Source organism: Tamandua tetradactyla, chromosome 21, assembly GCF_023851605.1.
Source record: "Tamandua tetradactyla isolate mTamTet1 chromosome 21, mTamTet1.pri, whole genome shotgun sequence".
NCBI classification, from domain to species: Eukaryota; Metazoa; Chordata; class Mammalia; order Pilosa; family Myrmecophagidae; genus Tamandua; species Tamandua tetradactyla.
The window spans coordinates 51593992-51620945 of record NC_135347.1 but is presented as its reverse complement, the minus strand read 5'-3'; the positions used below and the strand labels follow the sequence as shown (position 1 = coordinate 51620945).

Sequence of the window (26954 nt, the reverse complement as noted above, 5' to 3'; positions counted from 1 at the left end):
AAGTAGTTACAGAACAGATTTTAAAGTTTTGTATGGATTACAGTCCCACGATTTTTCATTTTTGCTTCTAGCTGCTCCAAGACACTGTAGACCAAAAGAAACATCAATATAATGATTCAGGAGTCGTACTCATTTGTCAAATCCTACTTTTCTGTTACACTCCTCCTTCTCTCTGTTTTTCTTTTTTGTGAAAAATAACATATACAAAAAAGTAATACATTTCAAAGCACATCACAGTGATTAGTTGTAGAACAGATTTCAGATTTTGGTATGGGTTTCAATTCTATAATTTTAGGTTTTTACTTTTAGCTGCTCTAAAATACTGGAGACTAAAAGAAATATCAATATGATTCAGCACTCATACTCATTTGTTCAACCTTACCTTTTTTGTATAACTCCACCATCACCTTTGATCTTTCTCCCACTCTTTACGAGTATTTGGGCTATGTCCATTTCAATTTTTTCATGTTGGAAGGAGCTGTTGATAATATGGGATGGGGGGATGGAACCAGTTGATACTCTGGAAAGTCTAGTCCCTCTGCATTTCAGGACCAATCTGGAGGTTGTAGGTTTCTGGAAAGTTATCCTAGAGCATGGAACCTTTGTAGAATCTTATATAATGCCCTAGGTATTCTTTAGGATCGGCAGGCATGGTTTTGGTTGCAGTTTGGCAAGTTATGATCAGTAGCAATGTCTAACTGAAGCTTGATTAAGAGTGACCTCCAGAGTAGCCTCTCCACTCAATTTGAACTCTCACATCCACTGAGATGTGATATCTTATTTGTTATACTTCTTTTCCCCTTTTGGTCTGGATGGCATTGTTGGTTCCATAGGACCAGGGCCAGGCTCATCCCTGGGAGTCATCCCCCACACCACCAGGGAGAGTCTCATCCCTGGATGTCATGTTCCATGTAGTGGGGAGGGTAATGGTTTCACTTGCAGAGTTGGGCTTAGAGAAAGTGAGGCCGAATTTAAGCAACAAAAGAGGTCTTCCAGGAGTAACTCTTAGGCATACCTGTAGGTAGGCTAAGCTTTTCCGCTACCTACATAACTTCACAAGAGTAAGCCTCAAGACCAAGGGCTTGGCCTATTGATTTGAGTGTCCCTAATGTTTGACACAGCATCAGGGGTTTCCCTGGTGATAAAGTTTAATAGTTTCATATTTTTTCTCCCATCCCTCAAGGTACTTTACCAATACTTTTTGATCATCTGCTTAAAATACTCTGGGATGTATCCAGGCATTACATTAAGCTGTACAGGATTAAAGGCTCTCATTCTTATTCTGAGCTCCCTGAGTTTGGATTGTTTAAGTGATCTATCCAGACAAAGTTGAGTTAGATTATGTGCTACAAAAAATTTAGGCACAAATTTTCTGGACAAAATAAACCTTTCTTCGTTTGGCTGATAATTTCTATTATCTAAAATACACAAAGAAATCCTACAACTCAACAACTAAAATAAAACAACCCAATAAAAAATGGGCAAAAGACTTGAATAGATATTTCTCCAAAGAAGATACACAAATAGCTAACAACACAAGACAAGAAGCTCAACATCATTAGTCATTAGGGAAATGTTAATCAAAACTGTAATGAGATACTATTTCATCCCCATTAGAATGGTTACTATTGAAAAAGCAAAATAGAAAATAAACAAATGTTGGAGAGGATGTGGAGAAATAGGAACACTCATTAACTGTTGGTGGGAATAGAAAATGGTGCAGCTGCTATGGAACACAGTGATCACATAACTCAGCAATTCCACTTCTAGGTATATACCAAAAGGAACTGAGAGCAGAGACTTGCACAGATAATTGCATACCAATGTTAATAGTGGCATTATTCACAACTGCCAAACGATGGAAGCAAACCAAGTGTCCATCAACAGATGGAGAAACAAAATGTGGTATTATATACAATGGACTATTATTCAGCTGTAAAATGGAATGAAGTTCTTATACATGCAACAAATGGATGAACCTTGAAGACACTATGAGTAAAATAAGCCAGACATAAAAGGACAAATGCTATATGATCTCACTGATAAGAAATAATTGGAATAAACAAATTCACAGAGCCAGAAACCAGAATACTGGTTACCAGGGGTCAGGGTGGGGTTAAGAAATGGGGAATTAATGCTTAACTGGTACAGAGTTGCATATTGGGTGATGGAAAAGTTTTGTTAATAGATGGTTGTGACGGTAGCACAACATTATGAATGTAATTAATCACTGAATTGAATATTTGAATGTGGTTAAAAGGGGAAATTTTAGGTTATATATGTATGACGAATAAAAATTAAAAACAAAAACAAAGGACTGTACAACACAAACCATGAACACTAATATAACCTATGGGTTACAGTTATAATATAATTATAATAATATTGTTTCATCATTGATAACAAAGGTACTGTATTATTGCAAAATATTGATAATAGGGAAAACTGTGTGTGTGAGGGTATATTCCGCATGATCCTTCTGTAAACCTGCAACTTCTCTAATACAAGATATCAGTAAGAGTCTTAAATAGATAATAACTAATCATGGAATTTTCTATGAAGGAAAAGAATAGGGTGTTCCAGAAATAATAACTGGAGTATGCAATTCGATTTGGGAGTTAGGGAAGACTTCTCAGAAAAAAAATTACATTTAAGCCAAAAGTTGACTTCTCTGGGGAGAATGACTGGGGGAGGGAAGTTGGGAGAAGTTGGGGAGCCTCAAAGTAGGATATGGAGATCTGCAAGGAGTTACTTTAAGAGTCTCGGCAAAAGACTAGGGTGGTTGCAGGAAGTAGACTGATTGAGGATATTTTTGGAGATGAAAATGATTGCACTTCTGACAAATTGGATGTAAAGATGAAATGGAGGGAGGTATAGAGAGTAACAAAAATTGATGTAGGGGTTAAACATATGAAGCCAGATTATCCAAGTTTAAATCCCATTGGTAAACTGTGTGACCTTAGGCAAATTACTAAACTAGTTTGTGCCTTGGTTTCTTCACCTATCAAGTGAGTGAAAATAATAGTGGCCACCACATAGATTTGTGGTGAATCAAGTTTGAGATTGCTACAGCCTTCTTAGATATCACTCTTTGGATAAGGTGTCTGTTCTCAGAAGATACGCCTGGACTGGAGATGTCAGTATGTGAAACTTTAAAACTTAGGTAGTATTTAAAGCCCAGGGAATGGAAAAGGCAAGGGAGAATTTGTCAGGTGGGCCAAGGACTGAGACACAAGAGTTCTTCTAGTGGAGCAGAAAAGGAGAAGGTCAACAAATGGTGTGTCTACAGCTCCGTTGTCCACAGGTACTATAAGAGCTGAAATAGGAACATCTAGTATAATTTGAATCTAAGGAATACTGAAACAAAGGACATGCCTTCAATTTCTACTTTAATGGAACTGTAAATCTAATTCTTTGCTTAGTCTTCATTGGTTTTGTGGCTTTTCCTATTACTCACTGGAGCCTCTTCATCCAAAAATTTTTTTCAAAGAATGGAGTATTTGGAGATTTACATTGTTTTGGTGGCTGGATCTTTGATGGTGAGGACTGAAGGTGGGGGATAGTTAAACTAGAACCAGATGATGACAAAATGTTTTATAAGCAAAGTTAAGGAGATTGGACTTGAGAAAAATGAACGGTTAAAAGGTGTTAAGCAAGGGTGAGGCATGATCATCTTGCCTTTTAGAAAGATTCTTAAGCAGTGTGGAGAATAGACTGGGAAGGAGCAAACCAGGGATGGAAGACCCATGGAGCATCTGCAGCAGTAATGCAAGATAGAAATGACAAGCAAAACCCAGGGTGGTGGGGGTGGAGAACTGGTCAGATTTGAATAATGACCATAGTAAGTTAAAGACGGGACTTGGTGAATGATTAGATATAGAGGGTTAGAGAGAGTAAGACACCAAGGCTCCTGGTTTGTTTCAGGCTAAACATTCTGTGTCTTTAAAACATCACATTTTTCCAAATCCCTCCTTATGCGTCACACAGCATCCTCAATGCTTTCTATAGTAATAACTCTTTAATTTTCAAATATGTTCTCATCTTGTTCTCTGATGAATGCACAGAGTCATTAAGTAGCTCAAATGGAAAATCAGATGCAGATTTACTTCAGTGGGGCTCAGTTCTCTGGGCCCCAAGCCTGGGTAGAAGAAAGAAAATTCTATTGCCTAAACCACAGAAGCTGAAATTCTCCACAAAGAAGAAAATACTCCAGTGACTGATTGGTCTCTGCATCATTTGGCTTAACTAAGTGACGTAAAAGTATTAATATGCTAGAGCTTATTTACAAAACAAAGTGATTTAGTTCACCATTATGAGAAACAGCCCATGTTTCAAATAGCAATATTTTTGTAATAAATAGGAAGTCCCTTAACAAATTCTGCTAAATTCCATTTGGATCACTGTTAATGGGAAAGATTTCCTAATTACCTAGCTGAACACTCTTGGCTGCACACTGACTTTCTTTCTAGCTATACGTAAACATACATAATTAAATAGGTGGCTGCCTTCTTGATGGGAACTCGAGGACCTAGGGGAAGACATTCTTAGCTCTAGATAATCATTCCCAGCCCTAACATGCTATTTACAGTTATTGTATTATTAATTTCTTCTCACTTGCACCAATTCCTAATTCCCTCTCTTGAACCTATTCTTATCAGGCTTATGCCTTCATCATCCCATTGAAACTGCTCATCAACGTCACCAATGACTTCTATTTTGCTAAACCCAGTAGGTCTCATACATGACCCATCAGTCCTCTTCCTTGACATCAATCCTTAATTTGGCTTCAAAGACATGGCATTCTTTTGATTTTTCTCCTACCTCATTGGTCTCAGTCTTCCTTGCTGGTTCTCTTCATGATCTCTTAGTGTTTAGAATGTACCAGGGTTCAGTCCTTGATCCTCTTATCTTCTCATACACTTAATTCCTTGATCTTGTCTAATCTCTTGGTTTTAGATAATATCTTTATCCTGATGACTCTTCAATCTGTATGTCCAAGTTGTTTCTCCTAAACTCCAGACTTACTACCCAAGTGCTTGCTCAACATCTCACTGGATATTTAATAGACATCTCAAGCTCAACGTGTTAAAACAGAACTCCCAGTCTCTTCTCAAATGCTGTTTTACTCACTGCCTTCCCCATCTCAGCTGATGGCAACTCGACACAATCCATAGAGTACTCATGTCAAAACTTGAAAGGATCCTTGACTTGTCTCTCTCACATCTAATAAGCCAGGAAATCTTGTTGATAGTACCTGTAAAATACATCCAGAACCCAATCTTTTCTTACCACATCCACTGCTACCATCCTGATTCATCTGAGCCAAACCATCTCTTGGCTGGGTTACTGTAATGCACTCCCAACTGTAATGCCACTCCCAGGAATGTCTTCCTGCTTATACTCTTGCCCCCTACATCTATCCTTGATGTGATAGCTCAAGTAATTCTTATCGCTTCTTTACTCAAAACCTTGTAATACCTCAGGGTAAAAGCTTACAAAGCCTTTCAAATGCCTACAAGGACTTGCCGGGTCTGCTCCTCACCCCTTAGCTCACAGATCTCTATTCTTTAACTTTTCCCCTTGTTCACTAGGCTCCAGAGGCTCAGGCCTCCTTGCTGTTTCTGAACATGCCAGACAAGCCCTGTCTCAGGGCCTTTTGCTCCAGCTGAGCCCTCTGCTTAGGATGCTCTATGCCAGATAACTGGCAGGCCGACCTGCATCTCTTCCAAGATGTTGTTCAAGTGCTATCTTCAAAATGAAAGTTGTCCTACTATTTCTAATACTGCAACTTTCCCCCAGCCCCAACACTCCCACCCCCTTATCCTGCTTTACTTTATACTTTTTCCATAACACTTGTCACTTTCTACTCTATCATGTAACATGCTTATTTATTAGCCTCATTATTAATTGCCTCTCTCCCCCTGCTGGAATGTAAGTACTAGAAGGACAGAGATCTCTGTCTGTTATGCTCATCGATGTATTCTGAGCACAAAAGAACAGAACCTGGGGCACAATTTCTTAAATAAGTGAATGAAATTTTTGGCTTCAGCCACAAGAGGCTCCTGCTACAATGCAAACATTATTGGGACAGACGCCATATACAACTTCAGGCTTCCAACCTGAGCCACCAACGTATCTAACAAGCTATAACTGAAACTACTAGTGAGATGTCTTTGACCTCTCCTTTCTAGCTCACTACTTCTGCCTATTCTTTCCCTTACGGAGGGAAATGGATACAGGTAACAGCAGCTGCTTAGTCTTTCTTCCCTTGAATCCTTTGAGCCTCTTCCACTTCTTCTCCATGAGGATCCTCACTGTGACCCAATTCCTCAGGCCCTTGTAACTGAAAAATTAAGAAGTAGTGGCCCCATTAAAAAAAATGGTGGTGATTGCTGGTAAAGCCAATATCACCAATAAACCTGATTTGGCTCACTGATACCTAGAGGAAATGCAAAGGATTACCAAACTTTTCTAGTAAGAAAGGAGGGTAAGGAGCAGTAGGAAACCCAAGCAAAGGACTGGGATGGGAGCTCTATTACCAGAAGACTAACAGGAGTGCCTTATAAGATAAAGGGAGAGGGACAACTTGAAGGAAGCCATCATGAGACAGATAAGTTAGTTTTCTCTAAACTGAACTCTTGGGGCTAACTCCCAAAGTTCTTGAGGGATCCCCACCCTGCTGCTGGTGCATAGGAAGGCCTAAAGGAAGTTGCTCCAAGCATTCTTGGAGGCATTCACTGAATGAGAAATGCTCAGGCAGGAATGTAGTAAGTTAGCTCTCCCATTAGAGGTTCTCAGGAGAGTCCAGGCCTCCTCCATGATGCTCTCTATATTGATAGTGCTCTAACAGCCACGAGAATCACGTAGTGGGTTTAGCAAAAGTTCTTCTAAGTACTGAGCTTGTATATAATCAATCCTCAAAAAATTCTATTTTGTACATCCCACTGAATTGTCCAAATCATATACCTGGTGCATAGTGGACATTCAAACATCTGTTATTTCCTGCTTCCTACCTCTCTCTCATATTCCTCTAGTCCCCCAACCTCCTTTGCGATGACTATTTTCCATGTTTTTCTCTTTCATGGCATATCTGTATTTCTTTTCATTTGGCCCCAGATGTCAGATTGGCTTGAATTACTCCAGGCTGAATCATTTGATTTCCTGTCTGTGTTCCTAACCTTTCCAGCTCCTTTTGTATCATTTCTCAGTCATTCCTGCTGTTTACAATACCTCTCAGTTTAAAGCCATCTGCAAATCTCATTAGCAAACCACTGATTCTCCCCCACCATCTCCCCCATGATCACAGGACATGGTGAATAAGACAAGATCTGACACCAATTCCCTCCCTTCAATTTGACGCACCAGTGCTCTGACTTGCTCTAACTTACTAGCATTTTCAACGTGAGTATATTATTATTATATATGTACTCCTGGCCTAGGTAAATCTGACACATGAAATTCCGGATTAATAATTTTTGAAATTTAAGTTACTCACTTTATAAAAGAATTATTAACAAGTCAGTTTCCTAGTATTCTTTAAATTATCTCTAACTAACCAAAAAAAAAAAAAAAACACCCAATTTTTCAAAGCTATTAGAGCCTTGATTATAAGAATCACTCTACCTAATATTCTTTAGCCATTTCAGTCTATGTGAAATTGCCTCTTTAGGTAGAGTTTTGAGAATAAAATTCAGATTCTTCCATCTTAATTGTAAGGTTCTAAGGAACCCACCTGTTTTTCTATTGCTCATTTATTGGATCTGGGCTTCGACTTTTCCCATGCCTGTTCCTGATATACTCAAAATGTTTTCAAATCCTATCTATTCTCCCTTCCTCAAAAACTTTTTTGAACCAAGCACCATGCTAGGTGTTTGGATACAAGGAAGGAAGAGTCCCCATCCTCTAGGAGCTTTAAATCCAGGAAAGTAAATGAAGGAAAATAATGCTATTAGCACCTGGCAAATTCTGCACATGCCATGTGTCTTATCCCATCTGGACCCCGTACAAACCCCACCTTACAGCTGAGAGAATGTAATTTCAAGAAAGTTAAGTGTTAGGTCGGGGGAACAGTGGAGGGCGCTGCAGCTGGAATCATGAGACATCAGACCACTCATTACTCAGCAGACATCTGTCCACTCATTGCTCAATGGACATCTGACCACCCGCTGCTCAACCCCCTTGCATAATGATCCTTTGTTTAACGTGCTGCCCCTTTCATGCTATCACCTGACCCCTGCCATTAAAAACTGCACGCGCCAAAGCCTGCGCGTGGACTCACCCCACTCCATCTTGGGTTCAGTGAGCTCTGCCCGGGAGCGCAGCCAATAATGCACGCTCACTTAGCACGCTCGTCTACTTTCCTTTCTCTCAAAAACCTCATTTCTTAAAACCTTTCATTAAGTAATTTGCCTTTTATACAGCATGTGAATTGACATATTACAGAAGAAATACAAATGGACAATAGATATATGGGGGAAATATTTAACCTTACTGTTTGTCAAAGAAATATATATTAAATAATTAAAATACTGTTTATCTATTGAGTTGGTGAAGAGGAAAGTAATAGTCAAAACTGGTCAAGATGCAGTAATACAGGCTCTCTTACATAGGGCTGCAAGAAATATAAAGTGATATAATCTTCCTAACAAGTAACAACAATATGCATCAAGGATTACAAGAGGAACTAACTTAATATCAGAGGGCTCCCAACACTGTAAAACCAGTCCATTTTTAATTCCTCCCTTTTAAGTACTTGGTTGGTTCTTCATCCCTTTTTAATTTGGTTCTGCTTCTCCAACTGTAAATGAAACTAATCACTGATTTCCCATGTTCCCAAAGTGTTAGATCTCTGCTAGAGAATCTCAGGGTCTTTCAGGGTCTGAAGGAAAACCTACATCTGCAATTCCCTTTGTCTTCTCTGCGGGGTAGAAGGGACAAATTACATGGATGCCAGGTCATTGGCATTGTAATGACATTCTAAACACCTCCCTCATGTTTTGAGCTCCTTCAGGGCAAGCTCTGTATCTTTCTCTTTGTAGCCCCCCCCGAAAATAACCTAGCACCTGAAAATCATGGACATTCAATACTCTCCTCCCCACCCCCAACAGCCTTCTTACTAAAAGATTAAAGAAGCAATTAGGAATGTGATAGTTTAGTGACATGCACATCTCAAATCTTTCACGTAGCAACAGTAGATAGAGAAGGCTGTTGAGCTTGGCCCAAAAGAGCTTTGCATGGCTCCAAAACTACAGAGTTTGGATGAGCTCATCTAAATTTGCTTAAATCTCCTTTAGGCCAAATAATTCCTCAGTGGACTGACCTAATCATTAACTATTACGTGTATATATAAAATCTAGTCCTTACCTGTTCCTTTCTCTTTGTTTCTTTTTCTTCTGTCTATATCTTTTATATCCTCCTTTCTTTTAAAAATCATTTTAGTATACGTATATCATGTTCATTATCAATTTTCCCCCTCATGGGTAGAATTGGGACAACACATATTAGAATAGGAACAATCTGGTAGTCTTCAAATGTCAGTTTCTTTCTTCCATTTAAAATAAAACTGTAATTTGTTTTGTTTTAATCCTATTTGGAAAGTGTCATGCTTTCTTCCACCCCCAAAGATTACTTAACTTTTTCAAAATGAGAATTCTTGAGATGACCACCTTCCCCAAATTATGATCTGAGGAATAAATTTTTAACTGTATTTACAAATGTTGAAATTTCTTTATTCTTTTCACTCTCTTAATAAATAAGCAGGATAAATATAATAGTTTCTCTCCCATTTGGTAAAGCACAATTTTTGGAGTCTCAAGCTCGTTCTGTTAGAAATTAGAAATGTCTTTGATGATACACAGCTGTCTTCATTTCTTAATCACAGCTGTCTAAAGCATTCCAGTAGGCTGACTCAGGTACCTGGAGAAATGGACTATGGTGTCTCATACGTTCTTCTGAAGCTCTTGTCAGATCAAGTTTCTAACTGACAAGAAAGAACAAGATTCCCCTTTGTTCTGCAACTAGGAACTTAATTACAAGATGATTAGAGTAAAATAAACCCTCAGGTTGTTTTCCTCTACCGTTTTCTTCTTGTTCTTTTATATACTTGCCTCAAACTTATGTAAAGCACTTGTGATCTTACCAGCTTCCCTTCATCTCATTCTTTCTTCTATGGAAATCCACAAAGGATAAAATCCCAAAATTGCAAAATTTAAGAATTTTCCTACCAATAGCTACCATCTGTGCTATTTATAGCCTACTACCCATGAAGGACATCGTTCTAAATGCCATGCAGGAGTTTCTGAGCACCCACACCAGTCCCAACCAAAGTCAAGAAATTGACCTCTGGGGAAAGCAATTAAAAAAATCAAAATTTCTGCAGTTTTCTGTTGTATGGTTCTCACAGTTTTGACTGTGAACTTTAAGTAGCTGTCAATCCTCAAAGAACCCCATTACTCCATGATTACATCTTCTCTTTCCTTTTCTCTTACAGAAAGGAGAAGATGATGATTACTGACCACCTCAGTCTACCCTGGGACCTTTCATCTGGAACCCGAAGCTCATTTGTAATCAAGACATGTATTCCTTGGGAATAGCAGTATCTACAAGATGGAGCTGGCACTTCGTGTAAGACAAATATTTATCAAAATGGTCCTATTTGGGAAATCCATGCATTTTACTGTAAATTATACTGTGATTAAAAAAAAAATTCTATTGAAAAGACACCCATCCTCTCAGAGCACTTGTTTACTTGACTAACAGCTATAAACAAGGTTCTCTATACCCATATGTCCCTACCTCATAAACAAAGCAGCAAACAACTTGAATAGCTTTCTTCCTAGCAAAAATGGCATTTATCTTTCTCAGTCTGTATTTTCCATTCAATTTAAGGGGACAACACTGGCTGTCCAGGTAGGCAAAAGAGAAAATTCAAAAGAAATTTATAGAGCTAAAGGGACATGAAAACTGTAGCCCTGAGAAGTCATGTGAACTGTCTGAGATCATAAATAAGTTAACAGCATAGAAAACAGGCCTCTAAACACCCTAAATATGAGGTGGAAAGAGCAGAGGTGGTCTCAATGCATAACAGAAAGAATGGACATTAAAAAAAAACCATCTAGCTCAGTTTCAGCACTGAATAACTATCTTCAACCACAAAAAATTCTTCCCCATGAAACTATGCATCTCAAGGCATAACATTAAATGAGGAATTAAATATTCAGGCAATTTGAGTTTTTATTGACAAAAATAGCTATTTTGACATTATATCCAGTTTCTCAATTATCAGAATACAACATCAACCATCATCACCACTTATACATAGTCCCCGAGTAAAATATATTCACACTCCGTAAGGCTGGAACACTGAAAGTATGGCCAATGTTGCTGCTTATTTTAAGACTGCTTACTTTATAACAAAACCATAGTATTTTACCCTAGGACAGAGGTTAAAAATATTTACCATTCAGAGATAGGCTGCATGGAACAAAAGCAATATGTACATACATATATTTATTCTTTTTGTCCTCTTCACTGTTAATCTTTCAGGGAGATAAAGTTACAATACAAAACACATCAAATTTCCACTTCAAGGCGAATAGAAAAATTGAAAGACATTATTTCCTAATTTACAAAATAAAAAAACTGAGTTAAAATAGAAATAAAATTCATCTATATGCATTTAGTTTAAAAGCTTGAGGATACCCTTTCTCTCCAAGAAATAAGGACACCAGGAGTGCAGGAGAAACAGTCAATGGTCCAAAAAACAGACGGCCAGTACAACCTTCTCTACAGTATACGACTTCCTTAGGACTGAGGCAAACTCTGGCAAGTCACTTTGCTTGATTTCCAAGGCTCTGGGATATATAAACTAAATGATTAAAAGGCATTTCTCTGAATTCACAAAAGAAAACTGAAGATTCAGAACAACGATCCAACAGCTTTTCACATGACTAGATGCTCACCATTACACCATACTCAAAAGGCACGCTTCCCATTCCCAAATCATGGAGTTCCAAATATACAACTGTACACATGCAGAAAACAAGCAAAGATATCCTTATGCTTGATTAATCATCCGGTTTATACGTTAAAATAAAATTAAACATATTTAGTTAGTGTTCAAATGGGGGTCTATATTTTTTTACAATATAGATACCACTGAGGGTTTAATGAAAATGATGAGCCTTTTCCTTGAAAATGTACAAACACACACACATCTAATTCTGGTTTAGGCCATGTCTTCAGTAATAAAACAAAACTTGAAAATACTGAACATCTTTTGCTTTGTTACTGAAACGAAGGTACATTTACTACAAGAACGTATATCATAACCAGGCTGTCTGTGGCTTTAGAGCAATAAATACGTATTATTTTTTTGGTACTTTTAAAGCACAGCCAAAAAAGGTTTGGAAAATTGTTCAGGAACTCCAAGTTGGCTTCATATCTGCTTCATGGATATGTGAAAACTGATTAGTCCTCCAAAAACACTATTTCAGACCTCCATCTAAGCTGTTCCAGGCTGACTGGATTTCGAGGGAAGGAGGCTGTACTGACCAAGGTCCTGACATGTGCCTAAGTAACTAATCTAATCTAAGCCTGCAGTTCTCCCCTCCCAGATCCATGGTCCAAGGGAGTCCTGACAGGTCTCTTTCCATTTTCTCACTTTTTACTAGAAGATGCACCAAAAGAAATGGAAACCTTTGCAATGAGTGCAAACAAATAAGATCACTCCTAGGCAGCATTTCCGTAAGTGTAGTTCTTAGAAGACAAATCCCATAAATGCCTGCCTAAAAAAAAAATCCAAATAAAATAAATTGGGAAAATGGTGTAAAAAATAGAAGCCCCTCTAGGAGATTCAAACCATTAGCATAGTAAAATTCTGAAAAGCTTACAGCAAATTAATTTTAGTTAATCCAGCAGTTCCCAAACTAATGTGGCCACATAACAATTTATTCTTCCAAAACATAGCTTTAGAAAGGGAACTAAAAAATGCTTTAGAAAATCCTATGGTATAACCCTCCCCCTACGTGCGACATGACATCCAGGGGTGAAAGTCTCACTGGCAACACGGGATAGGACTCTCAGGGATGAGCCTGGACCTGACACCGTGGGATCACCAATGCCTTCCTTACCAAAAGGGGGAAAAGAAGTATAACAAATAAGGCTATCAGCGGCTGAGAGAGTTCAAATAGAGTCAAGAGGCTACCCTGGAGGCTATTCTTACACAAGCTATAGCTAGATAGTTCTATGTTTCATGGTTTGCCAAACCCCAACCAAAACCATTCCTGCCAACCCTCAAGAACACTTACGGTTTTATGTGATATTCTACAAAGGTTCCATGCACTAGGATCACTTTCCAGAAACCCAGATGGGTTCCTAGGCCAGGTAAGTCCTGAAACCCAAAGAGACCAACCTCTCCAGAACATCAGCTAGTTCCAGCCCCCCATCCTATATTATCAACAGCCCTTTCCAACATGAAAGAGTTAGAATAGGTATAACCCAAATACCCCTAAAGATTGGGAGAAAGATCAAAGGAGAAGGTGGAGTTGTAACACAGAGAGTATAGGATTTAATAAATGAATATGACTCTGAATCTTTATATTGACACTGTTGTACTCTCCAGTACCTTGGAGCAGCTAGAAATAAAAATCTAAAATTATGGAACTGTAACCCATACGAAACTCTGAAATCCATTCTATACATAATTGTTGTGGTGTGCTTTGAAATGTATTGCTTTTTTGTATATATGTTATTTTTCACAATAAAAAATCCTAAGTTATAATTTCAATTTAATAATACTGAAGATACAAAAAGGCTTGTTTTTCTATTTATTTTCTTTAAAGGAACTGGTTTCTTTTGCTCTATTCCTCTATCACAACATCCTCCTTACTCATAAATACCCAACAATTTGAAAGTTACCTTTTCAAATTTCCTGCATTATTGCTCAAGGATGATAATTTTCATCATAATCTACCGCATACTAATTGGCTGTTAGATTTTCCTCATCCTTCTTGCTATGCAGAAGCAAAAAATACTAACTTTCCAAGCAAGTTAGTATACTTTCTTACAATTATGATGCTCTACTCAGGATTTTAATTATAAAACTAACCAAACTAAAACAAAGTCAGTTACTAAATCCCTCTGAACTTAAAAGAAAAAGCGCACAGGTATGCCCACCTTCTCCTTGAAAGCCTGGTCCCCATGAACATCTTGTCACACTGTATATCTAGAGAGAGAACAAATACAAGGCAAAGAAGCACTATCACAAGGAGACAGAAGAACTTTTTCAAAGTATTTCATTCTCAATAGTAATCCCAGTCTTCTTAGATAATCAACGGCAGTTAACCTTAATTTATGCCAAACATATCTGCAAAACCGGCACCAAGAAGAAACTGTGGATGTAAACTACGGGTTCATGGACCTGTCAGCACTTTGACGTAAACTTTGATGTAATCTTACTTTGTACTCTAGCTAAATAGTTTCTTGTAAGCAAATTTACTATTTTCTTCCATTCTTTAAAAAACAAAAGTTAACCTAGATATCAAAGGGAGAAAAAGTATAATTAGAAACATAAAATCACAGAATTTTTGATATCCTATAGGGAAAAAGAATTCTTATCTTTAGATTGTTGTTTTGTTGTTATTGTGTTTCTGGTAGGATAAAAGAAATCTTAAGCATTTGTTATAAACCTGAGTTATTTTCTTTAAACCCAAAAATAACATAAATAAATTATATTTAATTTATATTATGGATTTAAAATACTGTTTTGGAGCATCACATTATAAATCATAATTTATGCAGATAATTATAAACTATTAATTTACTTTAATTGTTTTTTATTTTGAAATAACTGTAGATATGAAAATTGCAAAAATAGTACAGAGATCCCATTGAACCCATCATTCAGCTTCCTGATTTTATAAGCATTTACATTTTGCTCTTAAAAGAATTAAAATTTTTTTACAGTTAATGAAAAGCTATTGAAAAATCTAATAGTCCTTGTAAGTGTTTCCTAGAGGAGGCTCTAGGAAAACATGACAAAATTCAAAAACCACTTTTATCACATGAAACTACCTCAACAAACCAGTTTTCTGACATCTGATCACTGTTACCAATGTCTATCTCTCTAGTTTTTAAGACTTTTGCAAACTTCTGAAAATCAGAACATACTTCTTTTGGAAATAAGCTTCCCCATTCCCTCATATTAATACATCTAGTAATGGTAAATGAACAGAAATTACAAATGGAAATCAAATGGCATGCTTTTGGATTCAATATATTTCCAATCCTCTAGTACCCCAAAATTAATAAAAGCCCATCTAAGTTGAAATTTGATTTGTTAATGCCACCCTTTTGTGTGGGATAAACAGTTTTGAAAGAATGACCATCCTTGAGGATCTTTACAGATCTGTTAGCATTATTCAAGTGGCTAATCTTATGGTTGACTGGTGACAGTTTGTTGATGGAGGAGCTTCATCTTATGAGAACTATGTGATTAACTTTTCTAATTCTGTACAATTAACAAATATAACAAACATATTCCCTTTTACTTTATTATTCTCTACCATTACCTACAAAAGTTAAGTAGCTTACAGTATTTTGTTTCAGACTGTGGGCCAGTTATTCCAATAAACTCAAACTTTATCCAAACATATCTTGACAGGCTGATGACAAGCCCTCCAATGAGTCTGAAAATGTGTTCCTTTCTAATAGGTTTGTGTATGTGTGGCTAGTCCTTAAAGTATTTGGGGCTCAAGTGTAGCTTCCTAACATCTCATTTGTTTCTACCAAAATAATTCAACTAAGAACCCATTATAATAATCCTCACCTATCTCAATTATATTTTGCATCTTAGAAAAGGTAGTCTAGAAGCATCACGGACCACATCATGTAAGGCTAAAGGCAATTTAAAGCAGGCATGACCAAAAAACACAAATAAATCATATTTGTGCCCTCTACAAAAAAGGATAAATATCTGTAATTCTAAAATGTAGATCTCTTTTGATTAAAATTTTCAACACATGAAATTTTATAGGATACCTCTTGGTTGAATGTGCTTTCCCACATTCTTATAAAAATTTATACACATATTTCTTATTCATGGATATTATCTTTTGACCTTGCTCACGGACAGGCTTGGAGTTAAATTTACTACTCAATTTTAGAATCTGTTAGTTTTGGTATCTCTCTTTCTCATATATTTTTTTAATTTTTCCATAAACAAATTTTAATTATTCTCTTTTACATGTGTTTTACAACTGTAAGCCACTTCAAATGCTTTTTGGAGCCAAATATAAATTATAACTGAAAATGACTAAAGCATAACCAGATGTCTGATTAATGTGCTAATCATCCTTCTCCAGTATACATCAATTCTGGAGGACAATCAAGTCCCATGGTCATGATTTTCAATATAAAATATATTTACAAAATTGAGATTGCTGGAATCTAATAACCTGCCTTTGAAGATTAATACTAACACACACACACACACACACACACACACACACACACACTCTCTCTCTCCTGTTATGGAATTCATGTAAAACTGATTATGTACTTTCCCCAAATACATCCAAACAGATAAATAAAATTTAAAGACTAAAGAAAAACTGTTTACAATGACCTATAAGATTTCTTTATAAATAGCTACCAAAGTACAGATAAATTTGGAAGATGAAGGATAAACTGTGCTGAGCTCCGCTCAGCTCAATTAGATGAGACTTTTGACTATAAAGCTTGTTTTTTTAACATGTGGGTGCAAGACTTGGTAAGATTTGCTGAGCACCATAGTAATTTTCTAAGACACTAATCAAAAACATGGTCCTATATTTTTAAACACAACAGACGTAGTTCTAGGACAACAGAAGCACCTCAGCCACTATAATAAGCAAGTTTCTATTATAACTGAAATTACCAACACAGCAAATTCTTTAAACATTTCAGCAACCAATAAATAGAAAGTGTTCTTAAAAACCTACTGCTATGTTCTGAATATTCCTTTGGATCCTTCAGGTGTAGTTCAAATATATGGAAAATAACTGGTTGTCAAAAGGCTTTTTTACTGCATAATATGCTTCCTGGGTCATAACCAAGCATGGTGGTAAACCAGAACCCAACCCAGTAAGTACTTCTGCTACTCTGGCCATGGGTTGGTTTCTCTTGAGTAGTGTCTAAAAGTTGGGTAAATTTCAGTAAGACTTCATAGCCTAGCATAATAATGATGACCAACACACGCAGTTCTCCTGGAATCAATCCAAGAAAAAGATGACTAAACTTCAAGATGCACTACAAATACATAGGTCTGAAAAGCTGGCACATTTGCTCAATAAACTAAAAAAGCCCTTACTAACCTACACTGAATACATCAGCAAATACTAAGGTTACATTGAAATGCATATAGTTGGGTGAATATTACATGTAACCACTTTTAATACTTATATATAGTACTAAACTCCAAAAAAGATGAGACTTAGAAGAGCATAACTAAAAAGCACATTCCTCATTGCTTTTTAAAGTTAAATACAGGTATTTCTATTGAATTAATTTATATTTTTTCCTAGTATCCCAAAATAGGTATGATTTCTAAATAGAAGAAAAAAGTATCAGCCAAAGAGCCATATATTAGATATTTAGACTACTCTAAGAAAACTAAATTGATAAACTAAATAAATTAACTTATAAATTAATAGTGTATGTTCAGAACAGAATTGTAGCTTTCGGTCAGCAACATGGGAACCAAAGGCAAATACCTACCAAAATTAAGGCAGGTTTTTGTTGTTGTCGTTATTGTTTTAATATACAGTACAATGTATTTTTTTTTCTGAGTTCATTTAGTGTTTACTTTGATGTTATCTGAAGTGAATTGCCAAACTAGAATACAAGTTTCCTAATAAAAAAAATAAGCGCAGAAAGTTCCTTTTGTTTTAAAGTCTTCCTTATACCTATTAACGGTGTTTTCCTGTTGACTTAACACACTTAGTGTAAGAGATTACTGCAGCAATCATATGACTCGAAGGCAAAAGCTTAGGCACAAAGCATGACGACTGTCAGGGTGATAGCCGTGGTAAGGAATTACTTTCTTCCTCTGCTGGAGTCAATTTGAGTGTTGGCAGTTTCCGAGGAGGAAGCTGAGGGCTTTGGCGAAGATTGTCATCCATCTGGAGAAAGTACAAAAAATACATCTGATTAATGGCTGTGACACCACTCACGTGGACTATGGCCTCCCCATCCAAACTACAGCCTAGAAGAAGGCAGACCATGTTTCTTGAATTGCTGGAGAAACCTTGCTCTTGCAAATACTCCCTGAAGAATTCTAAATGTCATTCCTCAAATATCAGCTGACTCAGTATTTGAAAAAAGCAATTGGCTCATCCTTGATACCCTCACAAAATTAAAAGTAATTCCACAAATTTAATACTCTTCCAAACTCTACCATGGTGTGACTTGATTTAAGAGGTTTCTCATAGTAAGTGTAAAAATAATATTGTTACACTAAGCTTCACTGTATATGAACTATGTTCATACATGACTCCTCATTTGATCCTTCCCATACACTTGTGAGGAAGAAAGGGTAGAAAAAATCATTCCTTATTTTACAGATTAGAACAAATAATATCAGAGCTGAGATTCCAAACCAGGTTATCTTATTCCAACACTATTATTTTTTAACTATATGCCATTGCCTCAAGGAAAATGACCCATACACCACTGAAAAAGACCAACTCTTATCAGTTAAGGGTATTTAGACCAAGGGAAACTAGGAGAAGTGGCAGGAAGGAGAATAAATTCATTAGACCACTGGATTAACACTCTTCTCAAACACCAGATCAACTCTAAGCCTACCAGAGAGAAATAAATTCATATGGGGCATATTAAAAAAATGCCCAAGATCAGATTTACCTTAAGGAGAAGTACATTAGTATCCCTGGAAACACTAGGAAAGGGATTATTTAGAACTGTGTCAGACCTTAGAAAACTACCCTTAATCAGAGTTCATCAAAAACAGTGCATGCTACAAAGGTTTCATGCACTAGGGTAACTTTGCAGAAACCTACAACCTCCAGATGGGTCCCTGGCCCAGATAAGTCCTGAAACGCAGAGGGGCCAGCCTTTCCAAAACATCAACTAGTTCCATCCCCCTATTCAATAAACACGCAAAAGTTACAATGGCCATAGTCCAATACCCCTGAAGAATAAGAAAAAGATCAAAGGTGATGGTAGCGTTATACAGAGAAGGTCAGGTTTAAAAAATGAGTAGGAGTACCGAATCAGTATATTGATATTTCTTTTAGTCTCTAGTACCTTAGACCAGCTAGAAATAAAAACCTAAAATTATGGAATTGTAACCCATACCCTACTCTGAAATCTGTTTTACAACTAATTGTTACAATGTGCTTTAAAATTTATTGTGTTTTTGTATATTTGTTATTTTTCACAAAAAAGAAAAAAAAAGAGAAGGAAGAGTATAATCCAGAAGATAACAAATGAGTCTGACTGTTGAGTCAACACACTGATGTTTCTTTTGGTCTCCAGGGTGTAGGACCACTAGAAGAAAAAATGAAAAATCATGGAACTGTAACCGATACCAGACTTTAAAATCTGTGATACACCTACCTGCTAAACTGGGAATTTATTGCTTTTTTGTATATATGTTATTTCTCACAATTAAAAAAAAGTTAAAAAAAAAAAAAAAGTGCAAGATTCAGGGCCTGGTATTGAGTTTACTCTCAGCTTTATCTTATAACAGACCTGAAAGCAGCTGCCATCCAAAACACAAAATCAACAGAAAACGGTAATTTAGTGCCCATTTAATATGTAGATTTTTTTAAAGTTTTGGATACATGTAGAACATTCAAAACTCCCTTATTGCCTCAAGATGTTCTTATAAAGCATAGAGGAAATGTTTCAGCAGGGGTACATACGATTTGCAGAAAAGGAAAGAGAATAAAAAATTAACTTTTAACTTTTCCAAAGGAAAAAATTATTCTCAGTGAACTATTTGAATCAATTGTATAAGGGCTTTTTTTTTTCTTGCAAGAATTAAGTTCCTCACATGTAACTCTTTCTCTTATTAAGCTCAAGCTTCTCTGTCCAAAATCTGAACAGTAGTGGCTAATAGACTTGTTGCTCTGTCTCACAGCAAACAGCACAAGACATTCCCACTGAAAAGCAGGTATGAATGGGTGCTGGGGGTGGGGTGATACTGGCTTGACTGAAAATGGGTCAGGAAATCTACTCATATTGATGACCCAAGATGGAAAAGTACAAAGTGGTGACCAGGCCTCTTAGTTTCCCCCTTCCTACATGTAGCTATTCCATGATTCTCTTTCCATTTCTGGCATGAATTTGTAAAACACAGAAAAAGGATACTATATTGGGTAGTCTGCATCTAGCTATGAGTATCTAAAACATGCCAAATCATCTTTCTTTCATATACATTTTTCCCATGATATATACTGGGTCGCCCTAAGGATTGAGAGAAATTAGATTTTAATTCAACTTACCAAAACCTCAACAATGGACCCTTATAATTTTACTACCCAGTTTTACTAATTTCTCAAACTATAACACCACATAAACTATATAGAATTTCTCCAGTGAATGACATTTATATACCTGACTATAAATACTACCAGTAATGGATCTATAATCTCATTTATGAGTTATAGGGCTGACTAGCTTTGGGGCAGTCAAGATTTCTAGGGTGCAAATTCCCTCTTGTGTTTCTGCCAGCTGAATGTCCTTGGGCGGGTGATATAAGCTCCTGCTGAAGCTTCAGTATCCTCATCTGTAAAACAGGGAGAATAGCACCAGCACACATAGAGCTGTGGTGGAGATTAAATGAAAGAATTATACGGTTCACGTAACCCAGTCTGCTACCCAGTCCTCAAGCCACATTGCCCCATTAGTTTATGAGAGAATTTAGTATTATTCATTTGTACAAGAAAAAGGCAAGTTCATTAGACACTTGAAAAAAGTGATTAACTGATAAGCGTCACTCTTGAAATTTCCATTGCTGGCTCCCACTCCTACCCGGTTCCTCAACATTTCTCATCAAATAAACACCTGCAAAGGTACAAAATATCCACAACAGGTGAAAAAAGTGTGGACTGCATTTAGAATGCAGAAAGATAAGGAGAGAAAATAAAACAGTTTATGTGGAGGGAAAAAAAAGACACCATGATGGTGTCAACAAGAAAAGGAGAAGTACAGGCGCTCAAGAGCTCAAAAAAAAGTCAACCTGCTAAGACAGAGAGAGGAAGATAAGCCAGCAAGAGGTTTCAGTTTGTTTGTTTAAAGCCAGTCTTTTGGGTCTTCTAGCTTGGAATTACTAATTCTGAGGAAAAGGTAAACCCAACACCATCATCCAATCTTTCCCCAAAGCAATCAGGCCACTATGGGCTTCAAAACACCATAATATATGTAACTTTAGTAAATGCATATTAAACAGCTTCCCGAAAAATAACTTAAAAACAAACACCAAAATTAAGAGGGTAAAATTAATGCATGACCCAAATTACAATATTAACTGTAGAAAATACTAAACTACAATAAAGTAATGATTGAAGTAAACTTGACCTTTTCAATCAAGTTGGATTCCTTATTTACAAGCTGTGTGAGTTTCTGCAGATTTGCATCTATTGTATCTTGTCCAGCTGGAGAAATGCCTAAGAAGTCAGGACAGAAATCAGAGAAAGACAGAAAATGTTGAAAGCCTTTAAAGCTGTTAGATTGAAAAAATTTTGAGTCTATCCACCCTCCCAAGTTTTCCACCCTTAAAAAAAAGACAAAAATAAAACAGGCAAAGAGAAAAACCATTCTGTGTTCAAAGGCAAAGTTAAGAAGTTAAGAGGGAAAGTAACGCTCCCAAACCAAACCCTAAACAAAAGAGACTAAACTCTGTCCTCTACATAGCCAAAGTGTCATGCAGCTAGCCAAGGTAATTAGTAAAAGAGCACAGCAATCCTTGTTTTCTTCTCAAGCGTACACTGTACCTTTCCCACCCATTTCAAATGGGTCATGGACCACAACTATTTCAATAATTCCCAAACAGCTACCCACCAAGCATATAGAGTATTTGGAGGGACTGAATACAGTCTCTCGGGATCCATCCCTACGAGATTCTAATTCAGTAAGTCTGAAGTAAGACCTATATACAAACACATTACTTATTATATAAAATAAAACTATCCACCTAAGCTAGTTACTCTTATACCTTCTGTTCTTAAATGGAAAATGTCAACTAATTATCCCAACACAATTTTAGTATACTAATCACTTAAGCAGAAAGAAGCAACAGCCTAAGCAACAGATGCCCTCTATTTACTATACCTCCAGTCTGCTGCAATCAGTTTTCAAGTAGTGGGATCATGGAAGTTTGCCTCACCAAAATCAATCTGCTGATTTCTGTTCACACAGGAAAATGCTAGAAGCAGTGGGTAAGAATCATTTAGAGTAATTGCCCATTTGCATTGGGATAAATGCTATCTTTCAGCAGGGTTTCATTTTTAGAAGAAAATGACCCAACTTCAAAGGGGCAATATTTAAAGAACAAGAAGCAAGAAATGTGCAAAATCCAGAGGAAAAGATAAACAGCAAATATCTATTTCTCTATTTAAATAAGAAACATACATGAGAATAAAAATAGATATGGAAAAATACAACATTCTGAAGTGTTATAAGTCAGCATTAAAATACAATACAACAATTTTTCATTGAAATAAGTAATGAATTTTTATTATGCCTTCTTAGGAGAATATCTACTCAATATGCAAACAAACATTTTTTTTTAGCTGAAGAGGAAATGGCTTACCTGCAAGATTAAGCCTGAAGTAACTGTTTAAGATGTTATCACAAAAGCGACACAGGTTGCTGAGCTGTTTCAAATGTTCTTGTAACTGGACTTTAGGAAAGCGCACTTTGTAAAGAGGTGCAAGAGAACCAAACACATAGGCATCCAAGGTAGAAGGCCTAAAAATGAATGAAGGATTTTTTAAAAGCATATTAACGATAAGAAAAGCATATTAAACTCTTTATTAGATTACCACTGATGAAAAAAGTTTCCAATAATAAAAATCCATTATATCTTTTTTTCTTTTTTTAAGTGAAAAACTCACCTTTTAGGTGAGCAAGAGAACTTAATGACTGAATATATGTGCACAAAATATCAAAATGATTTTTATGGGCGTGTACTCACGTATCTCCAAAGAAAAACTGAGAGGTTCCCAATCTGTGTGACAGAAGATTTAGGCACTCCTTGGCATCTCTGTATATCTAATAAGGATGAAATTATATCTCAAAGGTAGAAAGGATGCTCTAAAGCTACTTTTTAGGCAGGCATCTTGGCTCTCTCTCTCTTGTCCCTTCACTGGAGAGCCCTTGCTCTTAAAGTAATCCAGATGATACCTGTGCTTCCACCTCTCGGAGGTGGTAGAGAGGGGGCTCTCCTCTAGTCAGAAGAATCCTGTTCAATGCTCCTTTAGACATTCTTCCAGGCAGGATCAAACTCAAGGGAAAAGGAATTCGTGAAGCAAACCATGGCTTTGTCACAGAAAAGTAATTGTCATTGTCAACCCAGAATGTGTGAAGCTGTAAAGGGAGGGGGAAAAACATGACAAGAATGTTCCTCTATAAAAAGAAAGATCAATCACTTGATCAACGTGATAGTTTTTCATAAATGTCTTTGTATAAAGGGACTTCATATAAATTTTCAATTTAGAATGACTCAAGGATAAAACAACTATTTTAAATGTGTTTTGTTGACAGCTATATCCTAGGCAAACAGTTCACAGTCCTGGTATATAGGAGGAGCTCAAAAAATATTTACCAAACTAATTATAGTTCACCCAAGTTCATACATGGAGCAACAAGCTTCATCTCCCATAAAACTTTTTTTTCCAAAATGATACTATCTTTCACTTTGTTGTTTCATAAACTAATTGAATGTCTAAGAGCTCAGCTTCAGGATATGAAAGAACCACAAATAGTGCACCCAGGAAATTTCCTTATGCCTTTTTCATTATTTTTCTTCCAAATAAACTTAAGTACATTTTCAACTATGTCACTAAAATAATTGTAATATTCATGAATGCTCACCACTGCAGGAAGAAGCTTTTCTTCAAGGAGAGCAATGTAAGCCAGTGTATCTGCCCCTTGTTTTGCCGAGAGTTCATAATCAGCATTATATTTCTATTAAAAACAAAATCAGAGGGTGCAAGGGTAGCTCAGTGGTGGAATTCTCGCTCGCCATGCAGGAGACCCAGGTTCGTTTCCTGGCCCATGCAGCTACCCAAAAAAAAGGCAAAAACATAAAACCAAAGAATCTTAGAAATCAAGAACATCCCAAAGACAGTGAAGCTAAAAAAATAAGGATTTCTATTCTTCCTCATAAGTGGCAAACATTAAAAAAGGGAAAACCAGGATACACAAATCCAGTGAAAACTGCTCATTAACACACATAGTGTTCTTAACATCATGCACACAGTCGTCTCAATTAATGTTATACATATAATAAATATAATTTTATTAATTATTTCAATGTATGTACTATTAACTTAAAGGAAGAAATTATTTTTGTTAATAATGATGACAAGGAAGAAGTTTCAACTGGTTGCATTTTTCCCCTTGAAAAGAAGAAAACCTTCCAGATTTGAAAAAGCTCTAAATTCTATTGACACAGGATTTCTTCTTTAAAAAAAAGAATTAAATTAAAAGTTTTGCATTTATAAAATCTTTACATGTCTAAACATTTTGGATACCCTACTTCATTAAATATTTCTTTAACTGCAACTAACAGTTGATTGAGTGCTTTTTAAAAATAACAAGTAATTAAAAACAAAAACAAATGGTTGCTAAGCGGTGGAAACTCGGATGTGACATTCAGTACAGAACATGTACAACTGTGTGTCACTAAAGTGACAATTCCATCAATAAGTGTGGTAATGAATACTGATAAATTGAATCTGCTTTATATCTAAACTTCAATAAAATCTAAGCAAAGGGCATGAAAATATAAACTATTCCTCCCCACTTTCACAGTAAATCACATGCTTTACAGCAGAGATTTCCAAGTCAATTTCTATAAAATCCAACATATCTCCAACTGTCTACAGTTGGCAAAAAAAAAGCTAATGCAAACACCTTATAATGTATTTAAAAGGAAACAAAACAAAACATGCAAGGTTTTACCTCTTCAAAAGAAACCACCCACCTGTTTTCTTAAAAAGTTTAGTATTTTTGCCGGCTGAGAAACAACATTGTCTTCAGCTGTCAACACTGGTACATCTCCTATAATCAAAAAACAGTTTACATATAGCTAAACATTTCAATTTCCTCTGAAGAGGTTCCAAATACCCTAAGAACTATACCAATTGCACATCTGAAGGGGAAAAAATGAGTAAGCCTATCCTAGTTTTTTGCACATTCACTGAGATCAGCTCTAAAGAACATTCTCGTTTCTCATAATTTCCACACTTATTTGGCTTACCCTCTGAGTATTACTCAGAATGACCAAACCATAAGCACACAGCCAAGGTCAGGAAGGTACTCTGTGGCTATATGCCTCATAGCTTTGAATGGAAAAAAAACTTAAGAGGGCAGAAAGAGGTGTTTAAAGGTTTACACTGTACCTCTTGAACCTCTCCAGGTGTTATCTACGACATTGACTTTCAAGGGCGCACCAGAAAACTTTGCATATGCCTGAAAAAGAGTTTGCAATAAAACATTTTAGGCCGAGTACATTATGCAAATCTGGAAAGCTGCTTCACTTCACAGCCCCGACCCCCCAGTGCAGAAGGCGCCTGTCACCGGAGCCGCGTTCCTCCCGCGAACTTTGGGGGCGTGTGCGACATCGATCCTGCTTTGCGAGACCTGGTTCCCCCAAAAGTCCCGGGACCACGGGCCGAGCGCGCCCCGATTCAGGGTTTAACGCCACTACCGGGACAGCTTCGCAAGGCCGAGGAAACACAAAGCCTAGCGCAGCAGGCAGGACGCTTCCGCCAGGCCATGGCGGGGGTCACGGGCCAAGCTCCGACTCGTCAATGGCAAGGAGCCCAAGAAGCTACAGCGGTCACACCGGGACCAGCGTCGGCCTCGCAGCCCCGCGGGGAACCACGGGAAGCCGCCCGGCCAGGCCCGGCGGGCCTCGCGCCTCCGGCTCCGCCCCTCCCCCACCGCGCGCTGTCCGCGAGGCGGCCTCACCATCACCACCAGAGACTCGCTGTGCACCGATGGGAGCCCCCAGCCTCCTCCCCAGCAACTGAGCTCCAAGGGGGCCGCCATTTTCCCGGAGCCGACCTTTGCTAACCCGGAAGTACTTTTTCTGTCCAATTTCCGGCACGTGGGAAACAGGGGGGCGGAGCAGGAGCAGAGAAGGGAACGTTTGGGCTCTGGGGAGATGTGCAGAGGGCTGGTGGAGTGGTTTAAAATACGCTTAGAAGCAGTTTGGTTTAGGGGTTGAGTCCTTGGTCTAAAGTCTAACAGACTTGTCTGAAATTCCCCAAATGTTTATTGGATGCCTACTGTATGCCAGACACTTTGAACTTTACTACAATGATCCTAAATGAAACCCTTTATGAAACCAGGGCAGTTTATTTACAAGTTATAAAATGGTGAGTTATAAAATGATGACATGAGGGAAAAGAAATTGGCATACAAAAGGCATTCAATTCATGCCGGAGACCAGGGTTCAATCCAGTGCCTGCCCAAGCAGGAAAAAAAAAAAAGGCATCCAATAGGTGTTCAACCCCTTCCCGGTGATTTGACCTCTACCTGCCTTTCCGCTTCTAACTGCAGTGATGTCACCCATGTTCACTTGTACCAACTCCTTAAAAATTAATGGAAGTTGTCGGATGCATTCTGCCTTCCTTCAGTGCTATTCAGTCTGGAATGTTTTTCCCCTATTCAGCTGCTTCCTCAATAATGAGTTTAATCTACCCTGGGAAGATTTTACCCTG

At 37.3% G+C, this 26954-nt stretch overlaps 1 protein-coding gene across 7 annotated transcripts; it reads right to left on the bottom strand.

Moving 5' to 3' along the window:
• MTX3 (metaxin 3) lies at positions 1-26301 on the bottom strand. Of its 7 annotated transcripts, none has more exons than XR_013167132.1 (11): positions 26200-26301; positions 25629-25698; positions 25211-25287; positions 24097-24189; positions 23407-23589; positions 23198-23274; positions 22814-22971; positions 21580-21668; positions 17755-18158; positions 14176-14224; positions 1-84 (listed from the first exon to the last, which is right to left on the bottom strand). XR_013167132.1 is itself a non-coding variant. In XM_077139326.1 (9 exons), the coding sequence occupies exons 1-9, from the start codon at positions 26278-26280 to the stop codon at positions 18048-18050; spliced, it is 939 nt and encodes a 312-aa protein (XP_076995441.1). In that variant the 5' UTR covers positions 26281-26301; the 3' UTR covers positions 16305-18047. The 7 variants fall into 7 exon arrangements, 2 of the variants coding, with proteins under 2 accessions (XP_076995441.1, XP_076995442.1); XR_013167134.1 differs by having other exon boundaries at positions 17943-18158; XR_013167131.1 differs by lacking the exon at positions 1-84 and having other exon boundaries at positions 11492-14224.
• Positions 26302-26954: the final 653 nt, after the last annotated feature.